The 18,421-nt window shown below is 41.8% G+C and overlaps 1 protein-coding gene across 1 annotated transcript in view; it reads left to right on the forward strand.

The window, feature by feature from the left end:
- tnfsf10l (TNF superfamily member 10, like) overlaps positions 1-18,164 on the forward strand; it is a 43,375-nt gene extending 25,211 nt beyond the window's left edge. The window contains exons 3-7 of the mRNA XM_026352870.1: positions 11,267-11,303; positions 11,395-11,502; positions 13,623-13,786; positions 13,960-14,070; positions 14,165-18,164. Of these exons, the coding sequence (XP_026208655.1) occupies positions 11,267-11,303; positions 11,395-11,502; positions 13,623-13,786; positions 13,960-14,070; positions 14,165-14,350 (606 nt within the window). The 3' untranslated portion in view covers positions 14,351-18,164. The remainder of the gene's footprint in view (positions 1-11,266; positions 11,304-11,394; positions 11,503-13,622; positions 13,787-13,959; positions 14,071-14,164) is intronic.
- Positions 18,165-18,421: the final 257 nt, after the last annotated feature.

The raw sequence follows: 18,421 nt of genomic DNA on the forward strand, positions 1-18,421 counted from the left end.
CAGCGGTCCGACAACGTGTCTGTGGAATCATATGATAGTAATTACACAATAATCTCAATTACAAGAAGAGATGAAGGAGAACGTGATTTTATTTGGTATGGTTTGGTGAATTATTTCTAATCAAAGGTCAGTTTCTGTAAAGAAACAAAGATCCACCGACCTCTCTTTGTCCCACACCGACATATTGTTGGTGCTGTATCCGTGAATCTGCTCTGTCTCACAGCAGTGATGTCATAGCAAATATTTGGCTTTTGACTGCTGATGCAAAACAGCTGTTTTGACATCACTGGTCAGGGTGTGGACAGATACGCAGCAGGCATGAGCGTTTTAACCTTCGGAGTGCAGCACAGCATGTAATTGGACTACACATTGCTCTCTGAGGCTGAAGCATGTGGGTTCAGCAGAGTGAGAGGCATTTGGAGGTTCAAGGGTGTGTTCAGGGGCTTTTTGTGCCACAACATAATTAGGTTCATGCCTCCCGATCTGCTCTTTTCTCACATCACACGGTAAGAAGTGGGTCCTTTGATCTCGACCTTTGTGTTTGACAGGGCCACAGTTTAAAGTCTGAGCCTAAATGGTTCTTTTGAGGAAAAACTCCAAGAATAAAATACACATAGGAGAGAGTTTACGGACTGTACCGAAGTGACCCCGGATTCACAGAGGAACACTGCAACATTAGTTCACAAAGAGACACATGACTGTGCAATTCATCATCAAGCGTGAACATTTCATAATGTGGAAGGTTTTTTTGAAACTCGTGAGTACCACAGGCGAGACTTTGATACTAAAATGTTCCTTAAATACTTCATAAAAACAAGTGTCTAACATTACTGATGTTTCTAAAAGGCTGGACCATAGTAAAGATTAATAGGTGCACATGTCTAATGTTCATGTATGGCCCACTGTACCCTATTCAATATAGTAATGAACTAATTGGTCTAATCACCTAACATAACTCCACCCTTCAATGATAATCCAAAGAAAATGTCAAAAGGTCGTCGGACAAAGACATAGAGGGCAGCATGACGTAGCCGTTGTAACATGGGTATTTACAGTGGCAAACCCCTTTTTTGTCTCGGGTTTGTTTTACACCAAAGAAACAAGTCGACTTGTGAGCAGGACTTCCTTATTCCTTCTTATTCTTCTCTATGGCCATTGAAAAGCAAATGTCAGTCACTGACATGTTGTGTGTACGTGCACACCGGTGCTCACACACACGTACACACACATTGGGAGGCACGGAGGACTGCAGTGTTGTTAGTGATTTCCAGCTGATACACAAACACAAAAGGCCTCTATGTCTGGCGTCAACCACCCTCCCTCTCTCCATTCATCCCCCAGGCCAAATTCCTGTCCAGCAATGACCCCCAAAATCCTCCGCTACCTCCGTCTTTACTTGCATCTTCCTAACTTCGACAAATTGGATACAGTTTCTTTAGAAATTCAACAAGGACAAGAAGCTCCAACAATGATGAAGTACGGATAAAATGGCTGACTGACCCCGGGAAGAAGAATTGAACGTGTACCACTTAATGCTTCAAGTCTGATGAAACTCTGCTTCTCCACACACTTTCCCTAGTGACCTCTCCCCCCACTCAGCCTTCTACCTGCCTTCATTTCCAGCTGAACAGTGTACTTCACTTAATATAGAGAGCATGTATTAGTTAGAAGCACTGGAGAAAGAAACATACCAACCCAGGCCGAGCACTGCAGCGGTTTGTTATGGGCTTTATTACTCAGGTTGATCCTTATCTCACTGACCGTTACTGCCAAACCCCTGAAAGCTTCTCATTATTACAGACTTGTTTGTGGATTCATGCTCCGTCTCCCTTCTCCTTGAGATAACGTTTATCCTTGGACAGATGAGTTTTGGTTCCTGAAAATTCTTATTTGTTTGTTTGTTTGTTTGCTTTTCACTCATAACCAACTTTGAATTGGATCATAAATGTAGGACGGACGGATGGTTTTGGTTTTTGTTTTCTTATGTTGCAGGGTTAAAGCGCGGATCATTTGTAATGGGACGCAAGCAGAGAAAAGTGAAAGAGGAAAACACGAGGAATGATTTTTATTGCTCTCGGTGAAACATGACGATACATGTGTGAGCAGTCACAACAACAGACGATTGCAACACCCTCAGCTCACACCTGCTAAAGAAAAACAACACCGGATTTAGGTTTCGTGTATGCACTGAGTGGGAAAACTACTGGAACACTTTAGATTTGATTAAGAAAATATACTGGTGGGAAAATGTAAACTTTAAATTTAAGCTTTTAAACGCAGGGATGAAGTTCAACTCTGGTGAACTTTGACGTGTGACAGCTGTTTGAACTGTGCAGAGTGGAGGTACAGTAGTTAATGTTACCATCCACTTGTAACAAGCTAATGAGCTACATTTTTATAATGCTCCAGTAACTGTTTATTTAGTTAGTAAACAAATCTCACAATAAAATGCTGGAGAGGAGGAAGTGGGAAATTAGCTCTGAGAGCTGCTGTGATCGGTCAGTGAATGCAGCACGTTAGTAGTTAACTTTCCACCAACTAGGCTCCATAAGCAAGTTTCCATGTATCTGAGACAGACGTGAAAATGTGCAGATGCACTCGACACACTGTGAAACCTCGGTCTATGTCCTATATTATCTTTTAGAGTTTTAACACATTACTTACTACATCATGTTTTTCTGCATCCTTCATCTATTATATATATATTTTCTAGATTAAAACAAGCAGTCAACCCTTAAATGTAAGTCTTTACATACGTGTATGTTTCTGCAGATATGTACAACATGGCTCGTTGGCTTCTAGCGCCAGTTAATAGTAGGTCTCTTGAGATAAACAGGCTAAACATTGTCTCTGCTAAAACATACTGCAGGCTTTGTTGTAACCTTGAAAATGTGACATTTTTGGTCCCATCTGATGAAGTCATAGTTTCATTACCACAACCAAGGATGTTTTTGTTGATTAGGGTTTATTGAGTTTCCTTCTGGGGAAACATCAAGTCCCTCCAGGTCCATCCCTGGCAGCTGGAAGTACTTCTGTGAATCCTTACATTGTTGTCTTCATGTCCAATATCATCTCTTGACCACACTGTCTCCTTGGCTCAGACTTTTATCTCGTTTTATTTATAGCCCGCGCATGTGCAGCAGCTTCGCAGATCACTGTCTGCCTCTGCTGTCAGCAGGAATAATAAGATGGAAAAAGCTGGCATAAACACGGCTGTCAGATAAAAGAATAAACACGTGACTCATGTGAAGTCATCGCACTCTTAGCAGAAAGTCTGAAAACCTCGCTGTACGTGTGATTAATGTGCTTGGCGTGACAGTCTAAACAAAAAGTGTTTGAGGCGCACCACCTTGCAAGCTTGCAAAGACTCCCCAGACTTATTTTTCTATAATATATATTTCCTAAGGGCCTGATTTTTTTTTTATTAAGTTTAAAGAAAGTCTTGGGAGATGATTTATTGCAGACAGGCGAGTGTGGGCCCAACCGAATCTTATTTGCATTTGTTTTGACCTGCCAGATGGAGCTGGGTGGGGTCATTGGACAACACAGAAAGTTAAGACAAGTTTATGAAAGACAGTCTGCAGATGAATAAGGGTTTTCATTATGTTGCAAAGTCTCTATCTTGTACATTTGCCAAGCCGTAACAAAAAAAAAACACTCTTTGTTCACTGATATATAAAAGCAATATAAAAAACAGACAGTACCGTACCTACAGCCTAAATTCAAAATGAAAGATTCATTATAAAAAAAGTAAGTTAATAAATAATAATCCTGTTTAATAAATGTTTGCACCAGGGACAGTATGAGACCACAGTGAAGCTACAACTTCTAGTGCATTAAAATAGAAAACTTAAAAAAAAAAAAGCTAGTTGTAATTATGAAACAGGAAAAGTCTGCGAGGAGTCTCAGTTTCATCTCAGTTAATTAAATAAACATTTACAGTGTAAAGTGTTAAATGAGGGTTTATTTATTAGATTTAGACGAGTTGAATCTTTTACAGATTTAATCCAGTTCTCTTCAGGATTACAAAAATATCTAAAGTATAAGAAAATAATACTAAATATGAATTCAGCCTAATTCACCTAGAACTCATAGTGCAGAATATTGCTACAACTAAAATAAACATAACACAGGTTATATCACAGCTTATAGAAACTATGGTAACAAATAATTCACAAAGGACAAACATTACATTTGGCTTATAATTACTTGATGTAGATAACCTATGATCCAAGTCGGGCCTCTAAACTTCTTCGCAGTAGGCCTGTGAATGCTTTTCTCCTGCTCTCTGTGTTGTGGTGCATCAGCGCCGACTGACACGTTCAAAGTCTTTCGCTATGACAATAAAAGTGATTGTACTTAGAGACGATGGTGATATCATTGAGGTCAACGGCTGTGTTTACACGCTCAGAGCATACGTGAGGCAAACATCTCAGACAGCAATCATAAATGTTTCCATAGCGCTGAACCCAGAAACGCATGCAAGTCAGCAGTGATTACTTAAAACGTTTACACGTCTCATTATTCTGTTAAGACTGGGACATGGATGTATGAAGGTTTTAATGAATGCTTCAGACATTTGCAAAAAGAGAGAAAATACGACATGTTTTAAATCCTGAATGATATTTGAACATAAAATAAATCACAATGTAAACAAGTCATCATACTGATACAGGAACGTCACGAACATGGAAAATTATAAAAGAAAAAAGCATAAAGCTGTAAAAAAAAAGCTCCAAACTCTAAAATGAGAAGTTGTTTTTTTCCACAGACAACACAGACATAAAGGCCTCACGTGTCGGAGGACGCCCTTTGTCTTCATTGTTACCTACTCATAAAGGTATATCAGCTGTTGGTATTAGCGTTTGGTCATGCGTGATTAAACATTAAACATCACTGAGTCCAAGAAACAGCAGACTGTTAGAGTCTGTAAACCAGCTCCGCCCCTGGCCTAGTTTCATGCTGTTTGTGTCCTTAGGACTAAAAACCATGTTGTCACAGAGATTAAATGTGACAGACAGAGAGATAGAGACATAAAGACACACAGGGACGGTGCTCTGATGAAACTTCCTCAGCACAGTGGTGCAGTTGTTTGTGTCTTTTGAAATGAAGTAGAGAGGACGGTAAATACACTTAGTATGCAAAGTGAGAATCAAGTCATCAATGCACAGTTTGATGTTTTATGTTTGAGTTCTTGGTCGTGGAAAACAACTTGTCCATGTTGCTTGTTGAACTGAAGTCAGGAGCCTATGGAGGATTATATCAATCTCCTGTCTGTCGTGTGTGTGAAGTAAACTGCTTCCTTAGCTGTACACAACATCGGTCTGGCAGGAAACTCCCACACCAAACAGGCCGGCTATCAGAGATTGGCATCGACTCGGCCACTGGTGCGTTACCTGTCATAAAACCTTTCCTCGCTGCTTTGCAACAATAAACCACTGAGTAAATCACAGTCAGACCACTGTGCTCAGTGCACACAGCGACTGGCAGCGCGGTGAAATGTTTAAGTTTAAGTGTTTGCCTTACGGTAAAGAAGTGTTGCCTTGTTGGCATTTGGCCAGTTTAGCTGTTCAGAGTTGCATTTAAGCAAGAGAAACACACACACGTACATCTTATAGAAAGTACCACAAATGATAAAGCATCATTAACACAAATTCAGATCTCAGCAAACATGTAGTAGTAAAGACCATTTTGCAGAACTGTAACTGTGCCACAGTCGGGACTGAGGTGTAGAGAAGAAAACGAACTTCTTGCTGTCACAGCTGAATGTGGCGGCATTGTGCTAAGAAATACAATATCTGGCAAAGGAGCGAAGGAAACGAGACATGATCAGATATGAGAAGAGGAAAAGGCCACGCAGCAAGGAGGCCAACAAAAGGTTTTGTTTCTGTCTCGTTTCTTTTCGTATCTCCACTGCTCGTCTCTTCCTTCCCCTTGAAGGAGTCAATTAAGCTGTTGCAGTGCGTCTCCGTGACCAGGTTGGCTTCTGTACAGTGACGGTCGTCACAAGCAGTGCCAACTGTGTAATGTGCATGGATCTAATGCTGGAACGACTCATCATACATTTATTTCAGTCAAATCAGCGAGCTTTCTTGGTTTGTGCCCCTCAGACGTGAAGGTTTGCTGCTGTGCTCCACGAATTTCCCCGAACTTTATCAGCAGCGGCGCGTCGGCGTGTGCAGAAGTCAACACGGAGGTGTTTGACAAATATGCCAAGAACCCTGCAGAACAGTTCTCGCTGTTATCGCTCTAGAGCCAGCGGCAGCTTCCTAAAACGATAGACATCTTATTCTTAAGCAGAAGGTCGCCATTAGCTGGAAAAAGAAAAAACCCTTTCCATTCCTGTTTCTGCAAATCTACATACCAATCTGACTTGAACCAAAGTCTGAGGTGCTTATTAATCATCAACTCTTTAGCTTTAAGGAGCAACATTAGCCCCACACACACACACACACACACACACAGACATACATTTTTCTGCACTTCCCTGTGTCACATACTCACTCGTGCAGTATAGTGAGGAATGAGCAGCCTCTTATAGTGGATAAGGACGGATAAGAGTTTGTCACTGTAGCTCAAAGGACTACACAAAGCTGACACACACACACACACACACACACACACACACACACACACACACACACACACACACTGCCAGTCGAGGCCTGTCAGGGTCAAGCAGCATATTAAAGTATTGGGTTGCAGCTACTGCTAATCTGCAGAAGAAACACTCCTTCATGTGAATACTTGTCCCTCTTTCACTCTCCTTCTTTTCCTCTCTGTCGTCTCTTTCAGTGTTTCCCCCTGTTCTGTTTTTTTTTCTCATACTTGTCCACTCTGACTCTCCTCTGTTTTCCCAACGTTTTTTTTTTTTATACTTCTTATCCTAATTCCTCTTCTTCTCTTGTTTCCCATAATTGTCCATCATCTTCTGCTCCCTGAGTTTCTCCTTTTTCCCAACAGCTTCTGATTTGCGCTCCTGCAGTGTCATGCGCTCTGCAGGCTTGAAATAAGTTTTACCGCGGGATGATGCAGCCATTTCTCTTTAATATTTTATATTCTTTGACGTTTGAATTATGTTTTCCATTGAAGCCGATACACATCAGTCCACTTTTAGTCATGTTGGTGGTGCGACTCTAGAATAGCAGACTGTAGCATCATCATGAGACTCAGATTTGTGGTTTCGCACAACTATTGGATGGATTGTCATTAAATATGGTAAAAACACTCATGGCATATACTAGGGACTAAAGTCATTATCTTTTAGAATAATTTATTTAGAAGTGAGTGTAATTCTACACCTCTAAAGGTCAAATGCATATCAGTATTCGGGGTTACGGTCAGCAGACATGTAGTTAAAGTGGATAAAGAGTGCTTGTTGAAGGTTCGTCTACATCTCTCCACTTATAGTTTTAGGTATTTGTAGTTTCAGCAACGTGACTATTTTTGTCTCTGTGTGTTGTGAGAGAGAGTTCGGGTTTATTTTTTTGTTGTTATTGCAGCTGGACAGAGTCTTTTAGACTCGTAGTGTTGCAGACAGCCTTAAAGCCTGCATAAACACACACGTTAAGTACTCTGGTGTCCGTCTAGCCTACACGCACACATAAGGTCACGCTGGCCGTGAACCTGAACTTTGAGGCTTGGCGTTTTTCAAAGGCATTAGGCTGATTTACTAGAAACCAAAGTGGCGCACTTAACAAGGACGAGGAGTGTAGTCTTTCACAGGAAAACAGCACATGAGAAATGCTAAAAGCCTCGTTAAGGGTAAAGCCCACAAACACATAAACAGGATTTACCTCCTGGTGCCAGAAAGCAGGCGCAGGAACCTTTGCTCTGTATGAGGCGAGAGGTTGTGATTAACCTGCTGATGAAGTCAGTGTTTACAGCAGGGCTTCATTTACTTAACAGAAAGGCGACCTGCTGAATCATGAATGAGTTACGCTGAGACCAATCAGCACTCACACCTCAAATCACGCTGATGCAGCTGATTTTAACAATGAAGACACTAGAGAAAGGAAACGGATAGAGAATGATTTCAGTTCAGAGTAGAAATTCATGTTGTGTTGAGGAACTGCTGCTGTTTCTGTCATTACTTGAATCATTTTAGTTTCATTTTAATTTTAATATGTTACCAGAAACTATGGACAAGCAAACAAAATCACTGGATAATAAAAAATCTCCCATTTTACTGAACTGTGATAAATGAAAAAGTCAAGAGTTACAAATATAATCATGTCAAACATTTGTCCAAATGACTTTCGAGGGAAGAATAAAAGCCAAGAGAAGGCAAATAATAATAAAACTGGACGTATTACAGTTGAGTAGCTGTCCGTATGGAGACATCTCTTAACATTTAGGAGCCATCGAATAACAGACGCTCTAACTTTAAAACTCAGAGGTCACGCCGTAAAAATACCTGTAGATAAAACACACATGTAAACCGTTCGAAAAGGTAGAGACAATAAAGTCTTAGACGTTTGACATGTTATTACGCAGCATTTGTTCATTCCAGCTCATTTGCAGAGAGCTATTTAAATCCTGCAAGACTCCAATAACTGTCTCAACCTCTGACACACGTAACTCTTTCCAGGTGTCAGAATCCACACACACTCGTACTGCGGCGGAGGTTTTCGTTTATCTACTTGGACTTCCATATGTCATATACTGTATATGTGTACATTTTACTTCCTGATCCATTACTCTTTACAGCGCCTACAGATGGTTACATTTCAGAAATCGTATACAAGGCACACTGCGAGACATGGACCTGTAGCAGATAACATTAAATCTGATGTGAAGAAGCCCAAGTTATTCACTGATATTATTACATTACAGGCAGCAAAACAAATACGGTGTTCATGTTTTGAACCATAAGGAAATAAGATTGCATGGAAAAGCTATGCACGCTGAAATGTTCTTATTCCAGGAAGAGACCACCACGACACTAACATGGAGCACTAACACTAATCCAAACAAGGCCCTCCAGCTCTGTGTTTTATGGAGCTCCGTGGCACCAATAACCAATTTCTCATAACTGGAATTACAAAGGTTATAATCCCGACTGCAGGTTGTTGAAGCGGTTTGCTAATGACGTGCTTTTGCCATTAACAGACTGCATCAACAAGCTGAAGCCCTTATTAGCCGGGGTCATCCCACAATGTTAGTCGTAATCGACCTTTCATTTAAAAGAGCAGAGTAATGACTTCAAGCTGTAATCAACCTAACAAAGCATGATGCAGAACAAGTTGCGGCTTCCTTTTACACGGCAAACGTCTCACCCTCGTGAGGGTATCAGCCCTGTTTACCCCCCTCTGCTCAATGTAAGAACTTTAAAGGGTGCCCGTGCGTTTTTAACCTTCAATAGTCACGTTGCACTTCGTCCCAAGCAGGTCCTGCAACCTTTACTCTACGTGTATTAATATACTGTACAAGTACTTCGAGCGGATTCTAAATATAATCCAGATGTAAACAGTAAGTACGAAAACATAGGAGCTGGTCAGATGTCTCTCAGGGTGCCACAGGAAGGGGCCTGTGTGCTGTGTGGAGCAGAAATGATGCACGCAGCCTCTACAGCTGATCTTCTAGTTCAGACGTCCAATAGTTTCCCTGTTGAGCTTTTAGGGCTTTTTAACACAGCAGACTTGCTGAACTTCGTATATTGAGAACATGCTGTTCTGGAGTCACCCTGGCAGAGACCTATGAGCTCACAGTGTGTCCATTACTCCGAAAAAATCCCCCCCTCGCATTTCTTGTTTTTTTTTTTTTCCTCATTCAACTGCAGCTGCATACAAGGCAGAAAATCTGTTGGCAATTTTCTCCCCTTCTCCAACTGTGTGTGGGTGTGCGTGCGAGTCATTTTCTGCTTTCAGGACTTGAGGAACATGAGGCAGAGACAGGCATGCAAACGCCCAAGCGAGACGAGCTCGCAGAGCTGGGTCCGCGAGCTCTACTTGACTGTTTCGCGTTCCCCTTAGAGTATATAGGATATACACGAGTGGCCGGCCCTGCCTGTGTTCACACAGACACACACAGTTGCGCACACACACACGCCAAACCCCAGAGCGATCATGTCCAATTTGCAGGTTAGGCTGAGTGTTTGGTACAGGAGAAACGGACCTGGTGCCAAGAATAACACTGTGGTTGTAGCTGGATGACCATTAAAAACAGTGGGGAAATTAATCACATTCAGGATTTTGTCGCACTTCAGCACATTAATCAGGGAGATGTATCCCAGTCGGCGCTCTGTGATTTCCTCTGGGGCATTTAAAACCGGCCACATCACTAGTAACAGGTAATTAAACTTGTGACCTTCTGGTTAATAGAAGGAAGACACGGAAAGGGGGGCAGACATTGCAGGAAAATGGGGGGATAGTGAGAAAATGTAAATAAATAATAGTAATAAAGAGTTAACTAAAGAATTGAGGAACATTTCAGGTCTCTATGAAGAAAGGCGACTGTTGATTTACGGTTTAAGTGGGAGAGCAGCAGTTTGAGTTACAGAGTGTGTGAGAGTGAGATAATGCATCTGTGTGTGTGTGTGTGTGTGTGTGCGCATACAGTAAATGTTTATATTTTCTTTATACTTTCTCTACATCTGCACACGGAAGATGAAACAGAGGCCGCTCGCTGGGGGCGAGGGATGCCGCCGAGGAGCAGGAGAAATAAAACAGGCAGGAGGGAGACGTTTAGTTTGTTACTGGGATTATGGAGGAAGGAGGGAGAGGAGAGGAACGATGACGGGACCTGTCTGACTTTAAACACTACTATCATTTCATGATTGTTAGAAGTAAGATGCAGCATTGTAAACTAAAAATACTTAAAAGGTCTATAGACAATACTTAATACTATAAAAAAGATTAAATAAATTATAAAGAAAGAAGCTAACAGAACTCTTTTAGTATTTCCGTTATTACATATTCCATGTAAATCAGTAACGGGTTACTGCAGCCAGTTTGTGCACTGATTTAAAATGACGACATTATGTGAGTTTGGAGGTTTCAGCACGCTAACAAGCTAAAGTACGACTGTGAATAATATTAAACATTAGAGGTCACGGGCTGTTAATAATAGGGTAATAATTAATTTGACACTAATAAAAGTTCAAGAAAAACTTTGCACGACAACATCGTGTCCTACAAACACAAACACACTGTGCATTTTTATTAATTCAAAAAAAATATTATTCTGATTATGCTGGATCTCTTTCGTCACATTTTTGGTGACCTGTTTTCACATTGTTGTTTTGTTGTTGTTGTGTTTTTTTCAGGTGACAGAGAACATCATCTCCAAACAAACCTTCATAGGTGAGCATCTCACACACACACACACACAGGTTACAATCTAATCCATCTACAGCTTTGTTTCTTACATTGCTGCATTTCCTGTCTTCCACAGAGGCAAGAACCATGCCTCGTTCTTTCAACAATTCGGGGTCAAAGTTCATGACCTCGGTGGCTCAGAGGCCGTCGGCCCACTTGACCCTCCGGGACAGTGGCTCTCAAGGTGAGAGGTGGATGTGTGCCAGCAGGTGGTTTGATTGAACTCAGAATATTTAATTTAATAATAATAATAAGAATTATTATTATTGTTATTATTGTGTGTGTGTGTGTGTGTGTGTGTGTGTGTGTGTGTGTGTGTGTCAGTGTTGAGTTAAGATAAGTTTTACAGTGGTTGAATACATCACGTATTTAGCCTGTGCTAAAGCAATAAAAACATAATTCATACGTCAGGAGAGAAAACACACTTCACAGTATTTAGCTCTCACATACTGTATCTCTGTATTTCAGTAAAGTAAACAACTGAACTTAAAGTACAGCACAGACAAGGTGAAGCAAAAGACAAAAAAGGCAAACCACAGTGAGAAAGGGGGAGGAGTTGTGTGCAAAGCGAAAAGTTAAGGTGTTCTATAGTACCCTGTATTATCATGGAGAAACAACGTGAGAGCAGCAGGTTGTTCTCATCACATGGTCTGTTCGTGCACCCCGGAGTTTCTCTCTCAGTTTCTCCTGACCTTAAAGTACAGGTTGTCTACAGGTACAGTAGGTAGGTGCAGTACGGGTATGTTATAAGTAATAATTCTTCAATCATTAACGTAACAGCAACCCAGAAACAAGAAACACACACGAGTTGCATATTAAAATATTCTGCTTCCTCACGTTGCTCCAATTGTTCTTGGAATATATATCATTTCCTGTACCGCTGAAGCTTTATCCTTGAAGAACATTTTTCAGCAACTAGTTAAAGACTGAATCATGTGTGTATGTGTGTGTATGTATGTGTATGTGTGTGTGTGTGTGTGTGTGTGTGTGTGTGTGTGTGTGTGTGTGTGTGTATTATCCAGACCTTGATATCGTTTCATCTGAAACTGGCGTGCAAGCTGAAGGGTGTTGACAATCTGCCTGATGTCATTTCCATTGAGTTGACAAAGGGTCAAGGAATGTGTTGAATGTGTGTGTCTGTGTGTGGTGTGTGTGTGTCTGTGTGTGGTGTGTGTGTGTCTGTGTGTGTGTGTGTGTGTGTGGGGTAGGGGTGGGGGGGTTCTCATAAGGAAGTACAACAGTGAGAGGAACTTTCAGGGTTTACCTTTGATATATTTTAATTATCCTACAGTTGTTAAGGCAACAAAAGCCCATTAGCATTACCACACACACACACACACACACACACACACACACAGTTTTAAATTCCACATATGACTGTGAAACAAATATGATACAAGAAATTGCATCATATTTGAAAACACCAGCATTTTAAAAAATGACAAGCAACACAAAGGAACTGAGGAAATACTGTATTTGTATGTGACTGGTCGAGCAGGCGTCAGTTAAAATCACATTCACAAGTCGAACAGGACAAGGTGTTGCCATTGGATGACTCAACAGGCTTCTCCACCTTCACTTGCATATACATTCACAGCCTTGATGTTACTGTAAGTCCTCCATGACGGCAGCTGTCAAGCTATAGACGATGGATGCTCCATAATCTCGGGCTGCGTTTGTGATTACATGCTCATCTCCAACAGAATAATCTGTGGAGTTCACTGGAAACTGGTTTTATCAAGACTCAGTCATACACAACGAAGTCCATTCGCCGTGGTTATCTGCGGTATGTGACGGAGAGCAGAGGGAAAGACTCCAGCTAAATTGAAAACCTTCCTTCGTTCTTGGGCTCTGTCTCTTTGTGTGTTGCCTCCTGTCTAAACACAAACACAACGTGCTCGGCTCTGGTAATTTTAAAGCTACTCAAAGAGCGGCGCTTCTCTCGGGGCTCGTATTTAATCACTGGTTCTGTTTTCTGTCATAGTGTTTTGTCAGCCGCTGCTGCCGTGGAGCTTTTGGCAAACGAGTCATCCGTAGAATGCGCTTTTACCCAGCCTGTCAAACCTTTTATTTCTTAATGAGAACCATGCTTCATAAACCCAGATATGATTTCTAGATACCGTTTCTTTACTTTATTAGCACATTTGAATTTCAGCCTGTTTTTAGGTTTGTTTTTCTCATTGCTGCAATCCGATGTGGAAATCTCTTTTGATCTCTTCCAACATCTGCGGCACATCTTTCTGCTGCTTGGTCTTTTAAATTTGTTCTTCCCCTCTCTTCTTTTTTTTTTTCCCCCACACATAGGGTTCCCTCCATACCCGATCCCCACACCAGGTCTCCACCAGTCCTGTCGCCACGTGGTTCGCTCGTGGGCCAATCAGAGCTTTGGAGCTCACCTGCACAACATGACCCTGTCCAATGGGAAGCTGCGAGTGCCTCAGGATGGGCGGTACTACCTGTACTCACAGGTGACCATACCTTACCTTCAGAAGTATTATTTATTTTATCCACGCTTGTGGATTTTCAAATCCAAAGCACAGATGCAAATCATTATTCTTTGGAATATAGTAGTAACAGTATATGTAGAACAATCCTGCCTGGCTTTAAGCTAACCATTCCACTGTCTTCTCTCTCTATCTAGGTGTATTTCCGTTATCCGTCCCCTGCAGCCAGTGACGGAGACCAGCGCAGCGTGAGCCATCAGCTGGTGCAGTGTGTCTACAAGAAAACCTCCTACCCGAGTCCCATACAGGTATACGATCCATTTTCATCTGGAATATCGAGATCACAATGATTGACACAAGTTCTTAAATAGCTCACTTACCTTTATTTGCTATCCTGTCCAGCTCCTGAAGGGGGTGGGCACCAAGTGCTGGGCTCCAGACGCCGAGTACGCCCTCCACTCCGTCTATCAGGGAGGACTGTTTGAACTGAGGGCCGGCGACGAGCTCTTCGTCTCCGTTTCTTCCCCAAACATGGTCAACGCTGACGATTCCTCCAGCTACTTCGGCGCCTTCCGCCTGGACCTCTGAGAGGAGGGAATGGAAGGAAAAAAGAAATATGGACGTATGATTGGGAGTTCTAGAGACAATGAGTTGGGGCCTTTTGAATGTCCGTTGATTGGAAAAACGGTCGTTTAAGCAGGAGCGTGGGAAGTTGGACTACAACTTGGATCCTCAACGTTTGCTTGGACGGACACATTGAAGGATGGGAGCACTGGGGTTTGAAGGCTTTGTGCGAGATATACAGAGATGCATGTTCCTGTTAGATCAGAATCGCCCCAAATATTAGGCCACCCGGCCGCTTGTCTCCCAAATTACCACATGAATCTCACTGTATCTCACACGCCAACGGCCTTCCTGTGTGAGGCAATCGGACACTCGGATATGGACTCCAGACCGAAGAATGTACACACAATTAAAACTCAATCCACGGCGCCAAACATGTGAGGAAGGACTGTGAAATGGAAAAAGCAGCGAATCAAACGATCAAACCAAAGTGAAGATTTGTGGAGGGTTGCTGTTTTGATAGCGTGTCATAAGTACTGTACATAAAAATGGCTGCAAATGAGATTTAGACAATGATCTGTGGTGATTTTGAAATTCTTACCATGACTGGACTAAAAGCCACTTTGAGTTTGCTGTGGACCATCAGCCTGCAACAATACAACTGTGGATTTTAAGACTTTTTTCGGAGCAGGATAAGGATGCTGGAGACTTTACAGTAATACGACAGTGAGGGACAACGCAGAGTACCGTCTGAACAACAAAAGGAGGGGGAGGGAGACATCTCGTAAATGGCGATGAGAGTGAGCCAAGCAGCTGAAGAAAAGAGAGATCGGAAAAGGCCGAGGGTGGCATGCGGCTCGACCAGTCTTGTGTTGTTGATCTCTCTTTCACTTTCCCCCTCATGCTCTCTTTCTCCTTCCTTTCATGTATAGAATTTTATCCATCTTGTTTTTCTCGTCTAACATGTGAAGCTGCATTCAGTTTGCGTTTTAAGGATCAGTTATGCAAACAACCAGAAAATAACAGACGCATGGGAACAAGATGACACATGCACATTGACTAGTCGCACAAAAACAAAGCGAACTGCAGGAGTTTGGTGGTTTTGAGGTCAGGACAGTTAAATCACCCACGTTAATCTGGTTCACAATAGTTATGAGCTACTTCTTACTGACATTTTCACTTCTGAAATGCAGCCCAGTATTAACTCAGACATGTTTTGTCCTGGAAAGCACCAAATCCAGCTGCTTTGGAGTTATATCCCTTAGCAAAAAAAAAAAAAAGATGGCACACTTATAGAGGTTTAACTAAGAATTAATAAAACTAAAACACACATCACATCACATCCAGGCTCCCCAGACACACACATCATCCACTGTCACATCCAGAGTGAAGAGTCAGACTCATTTATCCACACTGTCGAGCCTTCCTGCCAGTGATCCGGTCGCAGTCGTGCAGGGAGTGTGTGTGTGTGTGTGTGTGTGCACGTAGAGTGCATGTGTGTTCAAAAGGCTTGGTTCTCATGGACAGTTCACAAAAAGAAGGGAAAACACACAACCAGCATCCGTGCGGTGGTCACATCCAAATCAGATTAACAACCAGCTCAACAGGTGCCAAGAAGCGAATGTCTGCTGGATGTCTACATTTGATCTATAACCACTGTTTCAAAAGCAGTTGAGCGACTGTGTTTCAACATGTAGTTAGGACTTCCACTGTCTTCAAATCATTCCAGCGCTTAGGAAACAGTAGCTGAATGTAATAAGGACCTTCTCAACGGGTTACAGGGTAATAGGGCAATAAACAGCAAAGGGCAGAAGATGAAACGATGCTTCTCTAATATCTGGTATTTTGTGAGATATTTAATAGTTTTATTATCCTCAGGCTGTCAGTAGACACTACAGTGTTTCTGTTCTGACCTTTGACCCTGCCTCTCTAAGAGTGAACCACATTTCCCAGTGTTGCAAACACATAATTGGTATTTCTGTTGAGATTTAAACCAGCAATCGCTTTCTTTGCAGGAAGCGCAGCTCATGGCTCCATGCTGCTTTGTTAATTAAGCTGCTGGAGTGTAGATGTTTTTCATTTGTCGCACCCTGCAGAGGGAGCGTGCTCATCTCTCAGCACTGTCATAGCACTGCTTCACTTTCCGTTTGATAATAAATAGCACGCATGCTGTTTCAGTGCCTTGTTCTGCTTAAGCTCAAAAACAGGAAAACCGTTGCACAGTGTAGTCATCTCCAAATGAACCGATGACAGCTAACTCAAAAACACCAAACCTCATGATCTGATATTAAACCCAGCGTACCGGAGTGCAGAACAGAAACCGAGTTAGTGTCTTTTCTGACTGATTTCAAACTCACATGACAACTGATGCAGGAGCAGAGGGAAAACGGAAAACACCACAGCAGCATTTCACAGCCATCTGGGTCGAGTCCAAGCCCTTTATGCTAACCACTGAGCCACCGTGGGGCCCAACAAAAACGGCCAAGGGACAAGGGAATCAGATTTTCATTTCTGTAAGTGCTGCTCTGAAAAATCTTCGCCTCAAAGGTAAACAGCTAATGAGTCTATTAAAATGAGATCAACTGGACAAACGGCCTCCAGGACTCTCGTTTCACGTACAGTATGTGAGCTCTGCAGTCGACTGTGTGCCTAATTATATTCTCAAAAATGAAAACGCCACAGAGTGGAACTGCCTTATTTGGCATCTCGTCTTGAATCATTGAGTGACTTGTGTAAAATATTCACTTCTGTCCAATTTTGTTTTGTGGATTTTTGTTGTACGTGGCTCTTCACATAAGTGCATGAAAGCAGTTTTGGGAAAAGTGCCTTTTGAACTCCAGTACGGTTTTACATTACATTTGAAACTGCCCGACCACAAGTCAGACACACTGTCCATCATTTTCCCTCCATTAAAGCTGGAGAAAGATACTGAGCAGTGCTGTGGAGCACAGTAAGACCTGCCCCTCTTGTAAATCAGTACTGAGACTAGTTTCCAACAGTTTTGAGCTCCCATCCAAGGTTCCTGCTGTGTTTATATTATGAAAATCATGTGGCCTGCTGAACGTAATTATGTCTCCAATTTGCCTCGTTTCAGTTTGAGAGGCAAGTCGTCCAAAAACAATAGTTTCTATTTGCAAAGGGTGGAAAGGAATAACCACAAACTATGAAGATGCTGGTAAAGTGCTGGATGTTTGTATACCATGGTTTTCCTGCTTTTAAAGTTAAAGGGACCCTGTGGAGGTTTTGTAGACTAAGAAAGTTGCCGTTTCTAAAACTCTGTATCCTTGCGACCTCATAAACCCGTTAAACGCAAACTGCCAATTAAGGAAGAGTGTTTTTTTTTTTTTAATATATCAATGTAAATTCAATATCAGCCAGTAGAATTACATGAAAACATAGAAAACATCATGTTAAACCTGAAAGAAGCAGTCTCGTACCTTTACTGGAAGGTACTAATCAGATGTAAAGGCCTGTATTTTCTCAGCTGTTCCAGGTATTTATCAGCCAACTGTCTCAACCTTATCTCACCACAGAAATCCCACTTAATTTATTTTCTAACGATGGTCACACTACACGCCGTACAGAAACCATATATTGTCACATTTTTTTTTTTTTCGTAATTTGTACATTTTCTACTTCTCTGTCTCTGACACAAACCACTCCTTCGAAACACTATGAATGTAGATATTGTTCAATTCATATCCATTTCCTTTTCTAAAAATCTGATACCACTTGAGGAATGTACCTGTAAATGTCTTCTTCTGATGATTGCCTTTCTAAAGTAATGCTCCTCTGTGTTACTCTGTGCTCTAATAAAGTGCCTATTGTCAGACAGAGACGTCAGCGTTGAGTCATTTATTCATAGATACATGAAATCTAGCTGGACATTTATCAAAAAAATGGGAGCGCCTGTGGTCAACTGCAAATGTGTCTTCAACTTCAGTTGTGGTTTGGTTTTACCTCCAACTACTTCCTCAATCTTTTATAATGACATATGTGCATTTAATCAATTTGCCTGGTCGGGAGGTTAATGCAGAGCTGATGCTCACCTCTGGTCTGTGTCCTACAATCGCATTTATTCAGGAATTTGAATCC

This window comes from Anabas testudineus, chromosome 18 (assembly GCF_900324465.2).
Source record: "Anabas testudineus chromosome 18, fAnaTes1.2, whole genome shotgun sequence".
In the NCBI taxonomy this organism is placed as follows: Eukaryota; Metazoa; Chordata; class Actinopteri; order Anabantiformes; family Anabantidae; genus Anabas; species Anabas testudineus.